The sequence below is a fragment of the Amblyomma americanum genome, chromosome 1, assembly GCF_052857255.1.
Source record: "Amblyomma americanum isolate KBUSLIRL-KWMA chromosome 1, ASM5285725v1, whole genome shotgun sequence".
In the NCBI taxonomy this organism is placed as follows: Eukaryota; Metazoa; Arthropoda; class Arachnida; order Ixodida; family Ixodidae; genus Amblyomma; species Amblyomma americanum.
In genome coordinates, this window is record NC_135497.1 from 537,826,231 (window position 1) to 537,845,152 (window position 18,922).

Consider the following 18,922-nt stretch of genomic DNA (forward strand, 5'->3'; position numbering starts at 1 on the left):
TACTACCAACAGACACGTGGAGAGATTGAGAGGGGACGCGGCAATGAAAAGTGGTTTCGTTATTCATGCATGCGATATGTAACTAAACTTGGTGCAAACATGAAATTCCTACGCTAGTTTTAGTAATTCCTTTTATTTATAGCTATACCTGGTGCAGTTCTGGGTAATTATAATTAACACCGCCATCAAGTCCCCCCAATGTTTCAAATAATTGAGTAGATAGTGCGGTTTTTTTATGCTAGCATGTACAGGGTCAGTCAAAAGTTTCCAGGCCACAGGGTCTGTTTTTGAGCAGTGCAGTTCGGCAGTTACGACATCCGCGAAGCTCAAAACCTCTGTATAAGTTGCAAGAAATATTGTTCTAGCTTGTCAATGCCTTGACAGCTTCATCGGCATCCTAAGTGACAGGATATACAGCAAAAAAGCAGAACGTGTGGCCTGGGAACTTTCGAACAACCCTGTACATAAAGCCCTGTTCTGTACGATGACGCGATTAGTTCTTTTTCTATATGATCAGTACTTATGAATGCATAGTTACATGAAAACGTTTCTTACAAGAAATAACACAGTACTGCACGTGTAGGGGAAAAAATCGAAAAAAATTATTACGCTCCTCAACGTCTCAGGAATAGTTTGCGACAAATGGAATCATTTGATTTTCATGCGAATTACGGAGGTGAGTGATCCAGTCGCAGAAAGTGTGAGAGGTCACAAAACGAACCTTAAAGTTTATTCCCTCGTTTATGGCATCTTCGCTTTCGCTTTGGTCAAAGAAATGCGGCACTGAAATCGAAGAAATTACCTCACAATTTTTGACGACCACACTTCTAAAAAGCGTAATTTATAAATTTGTATTCAATATTTGCTATAATTTATCGTCACGAAACTAGACTTCAGGGATAGGAAAGAAAATAATTCTAGAAATAAAAAATTTTTCACCAAATCGACCAGCTTAACAAGAGGACAAGTCGGCCTGGCTGGTGCGTGGTCATGCGGCTAAAAACAGCGCTAAGCGAGACAGGAGATCGGGAACACGACGCTGTCCCCACTTTTCGCACAGCGCGACACGTACGTATGTCAGCAGACGATGAGCGCATGTCTCCTCCTACGAAACAAGGCCAGCACTTCCCCTCACTATTGTCCCGAAGTAAAATCATTCCGGCTAGTGCAGAGTGTCAAAACTTGTTTTATTCAATGCCTAGCGCATAAATAAACGGCAGGAACGCTTTCTACATGTTTACTACTAACCATATATACAATACAGTGGCAAACTATTTCTCTTTATAGGCCGCACGTGGCCAACGCGAGCTCGTGTACTTCAACAAATTACTAAGTTGGAAGCATTGACCATTGCTATGATTCGCAGAAACTGGAAACGCGCCTACAAGCCTTGAAAACCCGCGCTCAACACCTATCCGCGACGCCACTCCCCGACCTTTTGCCTACCACGAGGTCGCTAGCGACTGCAGCGCCACCTCGTTTGTTTACAAACATGCAGGAGGTCTATAGGTGAGGGGCATACCAGAAAGAACTGCTTCTAGCGCCTGACGATAATTTAAATCAAAAGCAGGAGGCTAAGAACTTTACCTATACAGACTTCCTTTATAAAATTTTTTGCGTCTGCATAAACAGTGTGTATAAATACTACTGAACATTTTGTAATGAATTGACCTTTTCACAAATTCCGCCGCGCCACCAAGCGGCCGCGCAAAGCAGTCTGGGAAAACAGAGCGCCGCGCTCGCGTCTGCTCGTGTCTTACCGTCCGCCTCTCCGACTGTGCCCGCCAACCGGGAAGCATTTCTCCGCCGTATCGTCGTCTTCGCTGTTTCTTGGCCTTTCTGTTGTGTCCGCTGTTCCCTTGCACCAAATGACACAGTTGGATGTTGCGTTCAACGGTCATGGACCGCCAGCCGAGCTCGGTAAGTAGACGCAAAGACCGGCGTTCGCCCACTGCATATATACGTAGCCCTCGCCGCATATTTGCTCATTGCTCCGCGTCCCGCTGCTGTGCGCGGGGCATAAATGCCTAGTTTGAAATGTGCATGCCCTTTTCGTTTTGTGCGTTTTACAGCTTCCAGTTCTGTTTTTCGTTCCTGCTGCTGTTGACAGGTCATGAGAGAGCTTGGTCTTGTACTGACCGTTCGCGGTCGTGTTGTTTCCACTTCAGCAGCAACTGAATAAGCGTGCAACGTTGCTGCCATTTATTCGGAATGCAATACTACCTTCTCCGACGCGAATAAGTGACCGTGAAAGAGGAGTGTGAAGGTTTCGCCGCCAACGCTTCAGCCACCACTTGGGCGTGTGATGCGATGTCGCATAAGATCGCGCTCATATGCATGTAGAAACTAGAATGTTAGGAAGGTAGACAGTAGAAGGTTAGGAAGGTTGGCTGGGCATTTTCGGAACATGCAAAAACTCTCTGCGCTTCTGTTCATGTTCGCGACATTGCGCTGCGATTATACAAGTACGATGCTTGCATCAAAAGTGTAACTGTCGAGACAGTGGCTCTTGAAATGCTATCGTGAGCCTAGTACGATGTGGACTTTCAAACCGAGAACGTGCGCAGGAATCAATTTTCAGCGAAAATTTTTCAGACGCCAGTTTTGCAATAAATAATAAAAGTTACTTTCCGTTACGAAGAACAATATAGAATTGTTAAACGTTTCGTTGTATAACTGTACAGATAGTTTTCTTCGCGCTTGGTGTCTGCAGAGTAGTGAAGTAAAACGTTTCTTTACAAGTGCAGAAACATTGAAAGTAAGTTAACTACTGATGAAATTTTGTATTAGCCTCGCAGGTTTTCAATGGCACACAGAACTTCTTCACTTCACTGATTGTCTAGAGTACTCATATTACTGCCTCCCATCGTAGGGCTTGGACAGAAATTTTCGTTGCTTATAAGTGACTTAGTTTAGTTGCAAGAAACCTTCATATCTATGTTTACATAAATCAAATGGTTACGCCTAGATGGTATCCTTGATTTTTTTATGTTCCAGGCACCACTGCAAGCCGTGGAAAATGTTCAGCCACTTGCATTGAGTCTCCCGAAAGGACCGTGGACCAAGCAGCTGAAAGGCCTGCACAGAAGTTTTGCGGATGACTCCATATTGCAGCACGAGAGAGCTCTATCTGCTTTCAAACATTGTGTTGCCGGCTATAGGATGTTTAAAGCTGAGAAGGTTCACGATGCATTGCTCTGCGAAGCTGGTGGGCAGGTATACCTCAAAGCCACTGTCGAAGCATCATTTTCTGTGTCAAAACGGTACAAGGTTGCACAGCAATTACATCATACGGGCTCGTGAGGAAAGGCTGTTGCAACTGCCGTGCAGGAGCATCAGGAGTCTGCAAATATGTGGCAGCCCTGTTGTGGTTTATTCTGGACATGAAGCGCTCTGGGCAAGCTTATATTCAGGACACTGCTTCGTGCACTGGAAAGCCAAGAGCCTGGGCGACTGAGGCAAAGCAGGGGAACATGCGCATGTTAAAGTTTTCTGATTTGAACTTTGTGAAGCATGTGCCCAACAAGGCAAAACCAAGCAAGCGTGCAAAAGAAAATGCACGCGTTCAGTTAACTGAAGGAGACATACAAGGATTGCATAAAACACTGTGCGAAGAAGACATGCATCCTATGTTGTGTGATACATTGCGGGTCAACTTTTTTCTTCCAGTGCCCCTGCCAGTCATCCAGCAGGATGCAGTGCCAGCGAAGCTAATGCTTAGACTCTCCACCAAGGTGCTGTGGAGCGAGAATGTGCCAGCAGGCTACAATTTTGGAGACTGCTCTCTCACACTAGAAGAAGCGTGGGCGCTTGAAGAAAGCACAAGAGACAAAAACAGCTCTGCAACATTGTCTTTTGAGAGAGCAAAGCGCCTGACTGCGTCCCACTTTGGCGACATTGTTAGCCGCCAGAAGCCAGCAGATGAAAAGTTTTTAAAGCGAGTTTTTGGATCAAGCACCTTGCAAACCAACTATATGAGGGACGGCTTGCTTAACGAGGGGAGTGCTGTGCAGCGGTATGTTGAGAACGGTGCATCGTTTGAAGTGTACCATTGCGGCCTGTGCGTCAACCCTGGTGTAGCAGTACTTGGTGCCACGCCAGACAGAGTGGTGAAAGGTGGTGACAGTTTTGGCCTTCTAGAAGTGAAAACTCTTTCAGCTGCTAGAGACCGAGTAGAACTTCTGAGCAATGCCATTCAAACTGCGTCATACCTGAAAGATGGCTTGCTTCGTACCTCGCACAAGTACTATTATCAGGTGCAAGGACAAATGGCACTGACGGGACTTTCATGGTGCGACTTTTTGGTTGACAATGGCGTTGAGTGTACAATCCAGAGGATTCAATTTGACAGTTTGCTCTGGACCAACAAAATGATGCCCCGACTCCTGCAGTTTTACAGAGACTATAAGCAGTGCCAAGTTCTTTCAGGTTTAAATTGATACAAAGTGCACGCAGTCAAGTCTGTTTTCATTAACCTCCTCGTTCTCACAATATGTACTTCTCGGCCTTTTCGAACACATGAGAAGAAAATAGTTCACACTTGAGTTTAATAGTCCCAAAGTGGGAATATTAGCAATGAGGGACAGCGCAGTGGGGGGGGCTCCAGATTAATTCAGAACAACTATGGTTTCTTTAATATGCGCTCACATCGCACAGCAGGAGACTGTTTAACACATGGAAGACACGCTGCCTCCCTAATGCATGTGCACAATGACTGTTTAGCTATGGCGGAGAGTAGTTTTTATTAAAAGGCCTCTAGATCTCAAACCTTCTGTTGAAACCATGTAAACAGCCAAGTGACCGTATTTTTGCAGTTTTAATAAGACAAGAGTTGTATGTGCATTTTGTTTTTAATTTTTCCACAGAGTTAATATAGTAGCGTTTATACTTCTGCACGCACATTAATTTGCAGTCTCTTTTTGATAATTTTGCATTTTGTTTTTAATTTTTCCACAGAGGTAATATAGTAGCATTTACACTTATGCACGTATCTTTAATTTGCAGTCTTTTTTGACAATACCTTCATTGCATTGTTCTCCACTCGTACCATATTGTTTTTATTGTATATTTTTTCAGTGCAGTACAGAAACGCGTTGTGTAACAATGTACAAAACTTGAGATACTAAGTAACGGACAAATAGTGCAATTTCTTTTTGCTAATCATTTTAGAGCTGTGATAAGCATACAACTTTCATCAAATTACTAGTCAATGCGGTTGTTATGTTCAGTGCTCAAATTCCTTATTTATTTACAATACATAGTGTTAACAATTATTTCATCGCAGTGTTCTTCACTTCAACCCGCATATGCTCCATTTTAATATTTTGTGCATATTGTTTCAGTACAGCACAAAAGCACTTCCACAATAAAAGTGGGCTGATTGAGATGGATGGGGCAGTTTGGTTTTTAGTCACTTAATAGCTGTAATAGGAGTGCAACCTTTACCGGACATGAGCAGTATTCATGCAATGCGTGAGTTATACTAAGTGTTCAGATTCCTTGCTCTTTCCAATTTTGTGTTGAGAATTAAAGCTTTTTTTCAACGAATACTGCACTGTAGTACCTGTTCATTTCCCTTGCAGTAGAACATGCAAACTGACACATTTTCTGTAACATATCACTCCTTTTTTCCATTTATTTGAAACTTTTGAAATTTCAAAACGTAATACAGAAGTTTAATATTAAAGGTGAAATGGACAGCTTTGGGACGATAGGCCTTTCAGAGCCATTTTTTTTTATTTGCTGCTTGCTGGCATCCTCTTCTGGTGCACATTCTGGGCACGATTCTCAACAATCAGCTGGTTTGTGTGCTCATGAAAACCAAGAAATGGTAAAACTTATTGACTATGCTCATGAATTTGTTTGAGATAGCATCACCAGTTAACCCTTGCTACTTTGATGACCATTCTGCAGTGGGCGTGTGAACAGCATCGTGGCACGGTTGCTTGATAGCATGCGTTTGTTCATGCAGATAGCGGGATATCTTCAGATCTACGTGGCATCGACCGCTCCAACAGACACCGCATGGATTGCACCTGCACCTTATTGCTGTTATGCTGACCTGGCTTCATATGACCCGTCCTGGCAACCCTCTTGGACCGTGGCTCCTTCGCAGAAGTTCAGCTCATCGCCTACGACATCACCATTTCCTCTGGATATAAACGAACGCCAGCGGCCTGCGCCTTCCAGTGGGCGTGTGAACAGCATCGTGGCACGGTTGCTTGACAGCATGCGTTTGTTCATGCAGATAGCGGGATATCTTCAGATCTACGTGGCATCGACCGCTCCAACAGACACCGCATGGATTGCACCTGCACCTTATTGCTGTTATGCTGACCTGGCTTCATATGACCCGTCCTGGCAACCCTCTTGGACCGTGGCTCCTTCGCAGAAGTTCAGCTCATCGCCTACGACATCACCATTTCCTCTGGATATAAACGAACGCCAGCGGCCCGCGCCTTCCAGTGGGCGTGTGAACAGCATCGTGGCACGGTTGCTTGACAGCATGCGTTTGTTCATGCAGGTTAGTAATGACGTTCCTATGTTTGCAAAGAAATCTAGCAATGTTTGTCTTGTGCTGTTCCCACGCCCACAAGTGCTATTAGGTTTGCTTGTGCAGTCATTTGATGTGTGTGCTCAGCTGGTTCTGCAGTCGGGTGATGTCGAACTTAACCCTTGCCCTGGTACGCGTTCTAAGAACAGTGAAACGGATGACTCTGTACAGGAAAAGCTTAATGACGTGTTAACTTTATTACAGAACGTTAACTCACGCACTGCTAGAATGGAAACCGAACAGTTACGCTTAATTGCTTCCATATCTGAAATAAAGGAAAATCAGGAATCTATGAAAAAGAATATCTCCGATATCGATGCGAGGCTGTCGGCAGTTGAACTTCAAGCTTCTGCTTCTGACGAAGCTCAACAAGAGCTGCTGACCCTGCGCGAACTCGCTGATAACCTGATTAGCGAGAATGCCAAATTGCGGCTTAGTCAGTCACAGCTTGAAGACAGGCAGCGAAGAGACAATCTATTGTTTTTTGGCTTACGTGACAGTCCAACGGAAACATGGGAAGGAACGGAAGACAAGCTTTTGAGCGTTATCTCTAACTGCTTCAGTCCGGCGCTTATGAAGGATGCGTTTGAACGTACCCATAGGATTGGTACATTTACGGATGATAAATGTCGCCCGGTCATCGTGAAGTTCTCCTCCTTTAAAACAAAGCAACAAATTCTATCCCAGTCAGCGAAACTTAAAGATGAAGGTATCACCGTAAGTGAAGATTACTCGTTGGAAACGCGTCAGGCCAGGAAAAAGCTGCTTCAATTCGCTAAGGGTCAGGACTCATTTTACAAGCTTAGGCACAACAAACTGTACATTAAGAACAAATGCTACAGTTATAACCCTGCTCGCGACTGCGTTTTCATGGAGGCTAATCTTCGGGCATCAGCAACTTCTCTTGATAGTAACTCAAGTCACGGTATCGCTGCTTCATCACATGCTGAGCCGACTGATCGATTGTCTCCTTCGCCAGTCCACAATCAGCAGTCAAATGACGGTACCTCTGGCTCGACCTACGCGCCGTAGGGCTGCGCGAGGGGCAGTGGGCCAGTGTCCGATACTGGCAACTCGCTTTCTTTTCTTTTTTCCAACATACGAAGCTTACTACCCAAGCGCGATTAACTTAATCCTATCATTGATTCGTGTGATACTGATGTCGTCTTACTAACCGAAACATGGCTTTCTTCCAAGATAGCGGACATTGAACTATTTGACTGCAAAAAACGCTATAACGTGTTTAGATCTGACAGAAGTGAGAGATCTGGAGGAGGTGTTTTAATAGCTGTCGCGGATAATTTTGTAGCATCGCCTATTAATATTCCAACTAGCCTGGAACTGGTTTGGGTGGAACTTAGTGTACGTTTTAAGAGAATGATTTTGGGTATATGTTACCGTCCCCCGTCCTCGAGCCATACATTCGTTGAATTGCATGATTCCCTTAACATGATCACTGTACGATTTCCGAGTACACCTATTGTCTTAGCTGGTGACTTTAACTACCCTAGTATCGTGTGGACTAGTACATCACCTTATCTCAGCTCTTTTTCTACTGAGTGTAAAAAGTTTTTGTCAACTTGTATGGATTTCAATCTTTCGCAGTTAGTCTCTAAACCTACTCGAACTACTTTATCCTCATCGAATGTTTTAGATCTTGTTCTAACTAACGTGCCTGATCATATCCCTTCGATTTTTTACCTACCTGGTCTCAGTGATCATTCTTTGCTGCATTTTGATGTACAAATTCCTGTATCTATCCGAGTTAGTTAGACTAAACACATTAGAGATTATAAACGGGCTGACTTTAATGCTATTAACTGCGAACTAGCTGGTTTTTTGGATGATTACTTACCAGGCTTTTCACAGCGTTCTCTTTACGCTAACTGGGATTTGTTCAAGGATATCGTTGAACATCTCATTAACACTTTTGTACCATTAAGATCTTTGAAGTGCGATCGGGAATCACCTTGGTTTAATAATGTTTTAAAAAGACTCTCCAATAAAAAGAAGCGCTTGTTCCGCTCTGCGAAGTTGTTGAATTCTAAACAACGATGGGAGGCCTACTTTTCCGCAGCTGCAGAGTACAAAGGTGCGCTAAAAAACGCAAAGGACACATTTTTTAACCACACACTGCCTGCTATGCTGGTCAATAATCCAAAACAATTTTGGAATGTAGTTAACAAGACCCTTCCACAATACTACTTACTTCTTCTGATGGTGTTGCCTTTCCTCCATACGAATGTGCTTCTGTTCTAAACAATATATTTGCTGCGGCATTTTCTACCAACGTTTCTCTTGTTCATCGCGTGTGCCCTGTTTTTGATGCTCTTCCTATGGATCCAGTTATATTCGACGCGTCAGGCATCCAGTGCATCATAGAAAATCTTAAGGTTTCCTCTTCCTGCGGTGTTGACAACATTAATTCGAAGTTTTTAATTAATACAAAGTACTATTGTTCCATAATTCTTACTAAATTGTTTGAGCAGTCTCTTACAACAGGTTGTATTCCCAATGATTGGAAAATTGGGAAGGTGATTCCACTGCATAAGTCCGGAAGTAAACATTCTCCTGATAACTTTAGACCTATATCACTCACTAGTATTCCGTGCAAGATCATGGAACACGTCATATATTCTCATCTCTTTTTTAGAATCTAACTCCTTTTTCAGCATTGCCCAGCATGGTTTTCGTAAGTCTTTTTCATGCGAAACTCAGCTAATATGTTTCACACATGACCTTCATTGCATCCTTGACCACGGGTCTCAGGCAGATTGCATATTTTTGGACTTCTCGAAAGCGTTTGACACTGTTTCACATGAGCTTCTCTTTCTTAAATTAATAAATCTTAACATAGACCCTAATGTCCTTGCATGGCTACAATGCTTTCTTTCTAACCGTTCACAATTCGTAACAGCGAACAATATAAACTCTCATTCTTTGCCTGTCCGTTCCGGCGTGCCTCAGGGGTCAGTTCTTGGGCCCCTCCTTTTTCTCATCTATATAAATGACTTACCGGCTAACATTTCTTCTTCAATTAATCTTTTTGCCGATGATTGTGCTATTTACCGCGAAATTAAAGATGGTAATGATGTCTCTTGTCTTCAATCCGATATTAACAAGGTTCTTGACTGGTGTTTTACTTGGAACATGCAACTAAACATTAATAAGTGTAAACATGTACGCATTTCTCGTCTCTCTAATGCCCCTTCTTCTTATCACATTAACAACGTGTCTCTCGAAACCGTGTCATGTTATAAATATCTGGGTGTTTACGTTTCTTGTAACCTGTCTTGGAAAACTCACGTTGAATACATAATAAATAACGCTGATCGCATGCTTGGGTACCTTCGCAGAAATTTCTCACGTTCATCTACTTCAATAAAATTATTACTTTATAAAACATTGGTTCGGTCCAAGTTAGAATATGCTGCATCTGTCTGGAGCCCTGGCATCGATTCACTCGTTTCAGATTTGGAAGCTGTACAGAACCGCGCATGCCGTTTCATTCTTTCTAATTATCACCGAACAAGCAGTGTAACTGCCATGAAATCAAGTTTGTCCCTACCACTTCTTTCCCACCGCAGATCAATAGCCACATTGTGTCTCTTTCATAAAATTTACCACAACAGCTTTCTCAATCCTAAGTTACTGTCTAGACCATGTTACACATCAGCACGCGTTGATCACCGTCATAAAGTTGGAATCCCATCTTGTCACACCAAATGTTTTCATGACTCATTCATACCCCGAACTTGTGTCAGCTGGAATCACCTTCCCCACGACATCGCAGGTATTTTCGATAACAATGCATTTCGTAAAGTCCTTAATGTTTCTGAGTATGTGTCGTTTATTACTGTATAAAAATTGCCTTTTTACCGTCTACACACTGTTTTAATATATCCCCACTGCATTCTAATCTTATTGCCTTCCTGTGTTTTCACTTTTTATGTATTCCTGGTTTATTTTTGTTTTCCCTCCTTGTTGTTGCTGTTTAGGCTGAATTTTTATGTATTCCCCCTCCCCTCTGTAATGCCTTCGGGCCCTGAGGGTACAATAAATAAATAAATAAATAAATAAATAACTAAATAAATAAATACAAGTGGGTAATCTTCAGGCCTTGAAATAGACAATATATTCATATTGATGTAATACTGTTCTGTCCAGTTTTACTGACTGAAGCAACAAACAGATAAGGGAAAAAAGGGGGTCTTTGTTTGGCTATGCTCCTCTGAAATACAAACAAAAGTAAGATACAAATTAATATGAAGAGCTTAAGAAATGAAAAAAAAATGTGATGGAAGGAAATATTGTGCGAACGGACCGCATTAAACATATTTTATTCTTAAAAATGCACGTACTGCTTGTGTACAGTATAAGGTTTATACATACATATAGTGAGTAATCACTATTTTTGAAGCACTATAAACTCACACTTTGATCCTGTCAACTTTATTATGAAGCCCCCTTAAAGTAAACTCCACATAATATGAAACAGTTTGGCCTCTGTCAATGCAAATTATCGGATGTCGACTGTGGTATTCATCAAATGCACTACAAGCACTGGGCGTATTTTGAAAACTGTGATTGTTAAATACTGCAGAGGAAAACTTGTGTTACTTTCTTAGGTAGCTGAAGTGCTCCGTTCTCTATTAAGTAAGGGCTCATTGGTGAAATTGTTTATATAGCAGCAGATCTTCCACAATTTGTTCAGTTTATGAGCCATAACATTGGGAAAAATGCTCTTAAGTATACGAAACTTCTTTACTTTTCTGATGACGCGTTCAACGTGTACTCTCAGATTAGCAATCTCCCTTGTCTTGGTCTCTTCAGCGACTGACAACTGTTGCTTTCCATTCAGCATGGGTGGCACATTTAGGCTAACACCAATTTCATTTAGATCATCACTGATCAGAAACCCTCTGTCGGCCATCACGCTATCTCCCGGTTCAAGGAGATTGTATATCCCACTTTTCCTTGTAATCTCTTTGTCTGATATCCTGCCAGGAGACAGGTCAGAGACAAAGGCGATAAACCCATTAGGTGTTATCCCCAGCAGGCCTTTTGCTGTATTGTGACTTTTGTAGGCACTGAAGATGTCACTCTGCACGGTGTACTCAGATGGGGTCTCAATGAAGAGTTCCGTACAGTCCAATATCACACGCGTTGAAGGATAAAGAGTCCTGAAAGACTGCGGCATGTACGATGACACAGTTTCACGTGATGGCCACACTGGGATCTGCAACTAGCACGTCACTCAGGAAATCTACCCAGTAGGAGAATATACTGCTTACCAATGATGTGCTTATGGCAAAACAGAATGCTATATCCTGCTCTAGGAGACCGACCCTTAACCTGCACAAGAAAATAATCAGCTGCTCTCTCACACTAAGCATAGGTCGTCGGCCAGCTGGCGAGTTCGTTGTTCTGTGCTTGGCACTGATAAATGCAACGAAGCATTCAAAGCGCTTCAGTGCGGAGAAGCCAATATAAAACCTAAGCTGCTTCTCATCCTTGAATATGAGAACTTTGCTTATTTATCTGTTTATGCCTGGCCCTTTCAGTCTTTTCCTTGTGCAGCAAAGAACGCAGCTTTGCTATTTCTTCTTCAAGGAAACTGGTATTCTGTCTCAGCTTTTCATTTTCTTGCTGCAGTTGTTGACACGTAGTTACAAGCTCTGCGTCCCTTGCTTGGTAACGATGTGCTGCCTCTGATGCTGGTCCCATTGGAATACGTATGGTCGTAGTCTGGAATGAAGCAATTTAAAACAAATGTGGTAGGCTGCATTTAGCTCACAATTTTTATACGATAGCAAGGTCAGGTGGGAAAAGTGAAGCTAGATTTATATGAAATTATTTATGGTAAAAATAAACATGCAAGGTAAAATTACAGCAACAAGCCATAGGGGAGAGCTTAACAGCAGGTGCAAAACACAATGCCAGGAATATATCTTCGTGCCCTCATCTACAATTCCTCAACATATTCCATTTTAGTTGCATTTTTCAATAGGTCTTGCAGTGCATATACATTTCACTGCGAGGTTACCTGCTGGTAGCTGGGGATGGATGCTTGGCGGAGAAGCAGCTGGGAGTAACACAGGTGAAGTAGCCGAGAGGAGGTCTGCAAAGATAAATAATTTCAAAATACTTTATAATAGCGCGGCTTTATATAGCAGCAAGACAGTACTTGAATTTAATTAACCTGAATGAGCGGAATAACATTCTCTGGAAAACGAATTTGTTAGTAACAGCTGTAGAAGAGCCAACTCATCAAGATACGTATAAATGTACAATCACTCATAGCGAGAAAGCCTACTGTCACACTCCTCCACCTCCCCCCCCCCCCCCCCCCGAAAAGAAAAGTCATTGCCTCTGCTCGTCACGGCGACACGAATACTAACAAAAAGACAATGATAAGACAGCACTCTGTTTTTAATGTGGACCAAATTCTATCTGTGTGTGTCTCCCTTTTCGCTTGTGCCTGTTATGCTGTGTCAATATTCAACAAGTCCCTCAACTTACCGACCCTTAAACCCGCTTCCTTCCTTCCAGCGGAAGAAAATAAAGGACAATAACAGCGACTGGTTCGCTTTCCGCATTCGAAGGATATTAAGTTCAAATGCGAAAGAAAAAAGGCTGTTACGTACGTTGCTGAGATTGCACTTCAACCATGCCGCAGATGCAGAGTTCGTACTGGATATAGGCCTCCTGCGACATCGCCACGACGCGCTTTATACGGCGTCGTTTCCCAGCGCCTGGCAAACATAAGGAAGCATTAGCAGCAGACAACCATCTCCTCTCAAAGTGGCAGTCTTACCCGTAATCACAGCAGGCGTCCGTTCCGCATACACTCGGTGTGGAAAGATCGTAGGGAGATGATCCATGTATATCTTGCACCCGCTAGTGTTGAAATGCGCACCACATATTTTGTGGTGCTTTGAAGGCTTCCAAAAGGTAAATCGCCCTTCCGAGCCTTGCCGATTTATCTTGCGCACCCATTCTTGCTTCAGCTTTTTGTCCTTGGGGAATCCGTGGAATTAAATGTTTTAGCCCTTTCTTGTGTTGTTATTACAGCTGGGCACGCAGCACGTTTGACCGCCACCGCGATTCTCCTGTGCAGACATAACGAACGTCTAAAAAGTCACCACAAAACTCCAAAAAGACCAACAGCTAACCACCACTACAGTCCACTGCTACATTTTACTAAGAAACACCAGCAACACGCACGAGAAGACGCACAACGCCAGAGTAAAACGGCGGCACAACACAGCAATGCGCCTGACACCAGACGACGCGAGAGGCGATCGTTCCGTTCTCCCATCATGCTTTGCGCGGATCCGCTAGGGGATGGCGCGGCGCTGCAATTTGTGGAAAGGTCTATTGCTGTATGGCCCCCTGCTGCGGTACGACTGTGTTACAGGTTTAAATTTTGTCCCAGAGCCAGCAGACGATCTCAGTCTGCTGAGCAGGCCAACAAAGACCGCCGAGGAAAGTCGCGGCGTATTTCGTTGTTTTCTAGAGCGCTCCTCTTTAGTCGTGTTGCTTGCGCGAGCGCCTCTTCGCGTCCTTCCTCGGCAAGGATGGTTGCCAAAGGAGAATCGTCGCCGCAGGAGAAGCCGCGTTCGATAGGCTAGCATGGTACATGAATTCATTTCATTCAAATCTGTTCCTTTCATATTACTAGGTGATTCCAGCGATAGCGAAAAATGGCAGGGCCTGAAACCAAGAAAGAAGGCTCAAAACAATTCTGGACAAATGCGTTTTTGAAGTTTAAATAGTTTCTGAACATAACTTTTCTACATACTGCAAGATTTCAACGCAACAATCGACAAATCCGCAGATCTCCCTTCGTTAGACTTACATTTTTTTTCCTATTAAAGTTTCTGCTGCACTCAAAGACTATCTCTTTTGGTTTTCTATGGCAGTCTTAACTATTCGATACGAGCGGTGCAAAAGCGTTAAAAGAAAGCTTCTGCTACGGATTGGAAGAATGAACTATTACCTGTAATATATTGATGACAGTACCTTACATTATCTCAGTGTTGAAACTTTTTGTCCGAGAATGCCGGACATGGGTACTTTTTTACGCTGAAATTCTGCTAACATCGGCACTCCGCAAATATATACGCCATTCGCCCACGTTACCTGTAGACGCGGAACCGAACAGTGACTCCTGTTGCCCGGTTCTGCCCACAGTGACGCCCCGCAGGAGAAGGACATGCTAAGGATGATCAAGGTGGCCTTGCAGAAACAGCGGAGCACCCAGCAGAGCTTCAAGTGAGCTTTTTTCTTCGCATTCACAGCATAATCTGTGTGCTCGCACGAAGGCTGGTTCCCGCTGCCACTCGCGACATTAAAAGACAGTGCATTTCTCTTTGGCATTCGCAAAGCCTAATCACGGCACTTACAGTTCTTTTCAAAAGGAGGCCGAAGAGAGCGACCGTATTGGACACTGGGCTGTGATAGCCAGCAACCTACACCTGCTTGTAGAAAAGAACTTGAGGTACGAAACTCGCCCACACCCCACCACAGCCTAAAAGCCAGATGCCTCAAAGGCGTACGAAGTGTGCAGAGACGGTGCAAAAATCGCTTACCCGGAAGCGTAGTTGCTGAAAGCACCATGGTAATTTGGCCGCTTGTACTCTTCGTTCAAAGACAGGGCAAGAAGAATTTTTATCATAACGATTCCTCACATAACAACTCGCCACGAACTTATGATTATATAGGTCGTGCAGTGGCCGCAGTTCCTTGTAATATTTCTCAAGGAAAGCAGAGTGTTAGCCAAAATTCAAGCAGCTCATTGTTCTAACTAGCCGCTCCTCCCACTTCATGCCATATTTCTCCCAATAAAATTATACCGAATCGACATATTCCATAACGTATAACGACAACTTTCTGGTCTTTTGGCGGCGCTCGGGTGGATGTTATTCAGCAATACCTATCGTTATTGCAAATATACTGCACCTGGAGGGATTCCCTTAAGCATTTCAGCCACCGCAGTGGCTCAGTGGTTATGGTTCTTGGCTAATGACCCGGAAGACGCGGGTTTGATCCCGGCCACGGTGGTTGCATTTAGATGTAGGCGAAGGGCTAGAGGCCCGTGCTCCGTGCGACGTCAGTGCACGCTGAAGACCCCACGTGGTCCAAATTAGCCTGGGCTTTCCACTGCGGCATCCCACATAGCCTGAGTCGCTTCGGGGCGTTAAACCCCCATAAACCAATACAAACCCTCAACACTGTTCTAACACCGCCCTCAATTGGATTTCTTGATCAGTTCGCTCTCGGCGTCGTGGGTAGCATGGTTGCTGCAGTGACTGCCCTGGATAGGCAGTGGTCGCGGGTTGGATTCCAAATACGGATTAATTAACTTAAACTACGAAGTTTCTGTGAAAGCTTTTTTGATTCCTTTCTTGCAGTACGGCTGCAGTTAGATGAATGCGGCTGAGTAATTACTCCTTTATTATTACGTCGTTGTCATCATCATCATCAGCCAGACTACGTCCACTACCGGGCAAAGGCCTCTCCCGTGTCTCTCCAATTAACCCGGTCATTTGCCAGCTGCGGCCACCGTATTCCCACAAAGTTAAATCTCATCCGCCAACCTAACTTTCTGGCGCCTCTTGCTACGCTTGCCTTCTCTTGGAATTCACTCCGTTACTCTTAAGGACCAGCGGTTATCTTGCCTTCGCATCACATGCCCTGCCCAAGCCCATTTCTTCCTCTTGAGTTCGACTAGGATGTCATTAACCCGAGTTTGTTCCCTCACCGACTCTGCCCCCTTCCGGTCTCTTAACCTTACACCTATTATTTTTCTTTCCATGTCTCGCTGTGTTGTCGTTAACATAAGCTGAAGCCTCTTCGTTAGCCCCCACGTTTCTTCCCCATAGGTCAGTACTGGTAAGATACTGCTGTCGTGCACTTTTCTCTTCAAGAATATTGGTAAACTGTCATTCATGATCTGAGAGAACCTGCCATATGCACTCCACCCCATTCTTATTGTTCTAGTTATTTTCCTCTCATGATCCGGATCAGCGGTCACATCTTGCACCAAGTAGACGTATTCCCTTAACATTTCCAGCACATCGCTAACAATTGTTAACTGCTGTTCTCTTGCGAGACTGTTGAACATTACCTTGGTTTTCTGCATGTTATCTTTTAGGCCCACCTTTCTAATATCCCTGTTTAACTCAATGATAATGCTTTCGAGTTCATCTCCTGAGTGACTCAGCAAGAAAATGTCATCAGCGAATCGCAGGTTATTTATTTATTCGCCATTAACTCTTATCCCCAACTGTTCCCTACTCAGGCCTCGGAATACCTCCTGTAAACAGGAGGTGAATAGTTTCAACAGGACTTGTCGGGCTAGTTGGTTGATCATAATGCAAAAAAGACGAACTGCGCAACAAGAACACGGACGAAAGGGAGGAAGACACACACTAACGCAGACTTACAACTTTACTAAAGGAAGGAATACAAGGCAAATATATATAGCGATCCCCAACGCACTTCAAATCTGATCAATATGGCACGTGACAATCTGCCCAGGCGATAAACAGACCACACAAGAACCAACCGCTTACAAGGTAATCTTATACCGGGCCGGCCCTTTCTATGAAAACAAAAAGCAGAGGAACGCTTAGCGACAGTGCACACTTGAGAATTACGCGTTCTGCAAAGTAAGGAAATTCATAGCAAAAACCACACCACTGTAGCCATCTGATACCACTGAAGCTCGAACCGCTTACAAGCGCAGGTGCTGACACCAAAACCAAGAGACGAAGAACTCCCCCTTTGAAAGCAAACAAAACGGGAAAGAAAAACAACCACATCGGTCATCGTCAAAACCAAAAAAACGGTGAAAAAAAGGCACCAGGTCAAAAGGGTAAAAAAAAAAAAACATGAATCAGCTCAAGAAGCTACGTCACAAAAACAGTGAAAATAGGCACCGAGTCATTTAAAAAAACAAAAAGATGAAAGACGGGACAACATTTTAAGACAACAACGGTTTTAAAAAAGGGGGGTGAATGAAATCCAAAGCGTAGGAAAACATCTCAAACCATGACAGAACCGAAACAAAACTGAGATCGCTAATCAAATGAACAACGAAAGCATCAAACGCAATCAGGAGGCACTGCTCAATCACCAGGGCACAAACAGGCCACTAGGCTACACATGCCCCCGCAAAAACGAAAATTCTTTGGATGATAAGGAAATGGAAGCCTTGCTAACACAGTTGTCCGTAGTGCCGATGTAAAACGTTTCGACGACGAGACGCTCCCATTTGTCATTCAATCTGGCCAGAAATTCAGTCTTTTCGAACCATGGTACACAGTCCCGTTGCTTCATTTTTGTGCAGTCCGCACAATGCTTAGCCAAAAACCTGTTGTTTGCCACGCTCAACCGGTGCTCCCTTGCTCTTTCATTAAAGCATCTGCCGGTTTGGCCTATGTAGACTTTTCCGCAACTAAGGGGAATGCGGTAAACAACGCCGGAAACGCAATCTTTGAACTTCCTTAGATGTTTGATTTTGCAAGGGGTCTTCTTAGTGTTCTTCATCATCACGCACACCTTGGACAGTCTGCATGGAGCCGAGAAGACAACGTTGACGCCTCCTTTTCTCGCCACTTTCTTGATGTTGTGCGAGAATTTGTGGATGTATGGAATCACATGGGCCTTCTTTTGCTCGGCGTCTTCTTTGTCTTTGCGTTCTCTCTTAATTTTTTGAAGCACATTTTCACACACACTCGAAATGACGTGCGGAGGGTATCCAGCTGCTTGCAAACGCTGAAGCTGGTACTGGAAGCTCTCTTGGACTTTGTGGTCACAAGTCTTTTTCAGGGCCGACTCCACGCATAGGGAAATGATGCCTCGCTTGACCAACTTCGAATGGGCACTAGTGTAGGGAAGCAAAGCCTTTTTGGACCTGGGTTTGAAGGACCAGCACAAACGCTGTTTCTCAAAGTGCAGATCTAAATCCAGGAACTGAAGATGTCCATCAAGCGGTAGCTCACTGGTAAACCGGAGCCCGAAAGATTCAGATGAAAATGCTCGTCGTCGTCTCGTCGTCGAAACATTTTACATCGGCACTACGGACAACTGTGTTAGCAAGGCTTCCATTTCCTTATCGTCCAAAGAATTTTCGTTTTTGCGGGGGCATGTGTAGCCTAGTGGCCTGTTTGTGCCCTGGTGATTGAGCAGTGCCTCCTGATTGCGTTTGATGCTTTCGTTGTTCATTTGATTAGCGATCTCAGTTTTGTTTCGGTTCTGTCATGGTTTGAGATGTTTTCCTACGCTTTGGATTTCATTCACCCCCCTTTTTTTAAACCGTTGTTGTCTCAAACTGTTGTCCCGTCTTTCATCTTTTTGTTT

At 43.9% G+C, this 18,922-nt stretch overlaps 2 protein-coding genes and 1 pseudogene across 3 annotated transcripts in view; 2 read left to right on the plus strand and 1 right to left on the minus strand.

Moving 5' to 3' along the window:
• Nucleotides 1-18,922, plus strand: part of LOC144116285 (uncharacterized) — a 284,670-nt gene that overhangs the window by 193,193 nt on the left and 72,555 nt on the right. For both annotated transcript variants that reach the window (XM_077651022.1, XM_077651023.1), the window contains exon 11: nucleotides 14,750-14,830. In XM_077651022.1, the coding sequence (XP_077507148.1) occupies nucleotides 14,750-14,830 (81 nt within the window). The remainder of the gene's footprint in view (nucleotides 1-14,749; nucleotides 14,831-18,922) is intronic.
• Nucleotides 1,776-3,973, plus strand: LOC144107762 (uncharacterized). The gene is made up of 3 exons (XM_077640928.1): nucleotides 1,776-1,920; nucleotides 2,998-3,216; nucleotides 3,670-3,973. Exons 1-3 carry the CDS (start codon nucleotides 1,882-1,884, stop codon nucleotides 3,712-3,714), a joined length of 303 nt encoding a protein of 100 aa, XP_077497054.1. The 5' UTR covers nucleotides 1,776-1,881; the 3' UTR covers nucleotides 3,715-3,973.
• On the minus strand, nucleotides 11,163-11,949 carry LOC144108645 (uncharacterized; annotated as a pseudogene).

What these genes read in the sequence shown, in the direction of transcription:
- LOC144107762 (XM_077640928.1), top strand. Translation starts at nt 1,882, where the DNA reads ATGTTGCGTTCAACGGTCATGGACCGCCAGCCGAGCTCG. An exon ending in TGGACCGCCAGCCGAGCTCG is followed by an intron (nt 1,921 to 2,997) that starts GTAAGTAGACGC and finishes TTTATGTTCCAG; the next exon opens with GCACCACTGCAAGCCGTGGA. An exon ending in TCTGCGAAGCTGGTGGGCAG is followed by an intron (nt 3,217 to 3,669) that starts GTATACCTCAAA and finishes TTTTTCTTCCAG; the next exon opens with TGCCCCTGCCAGTCATCCAG.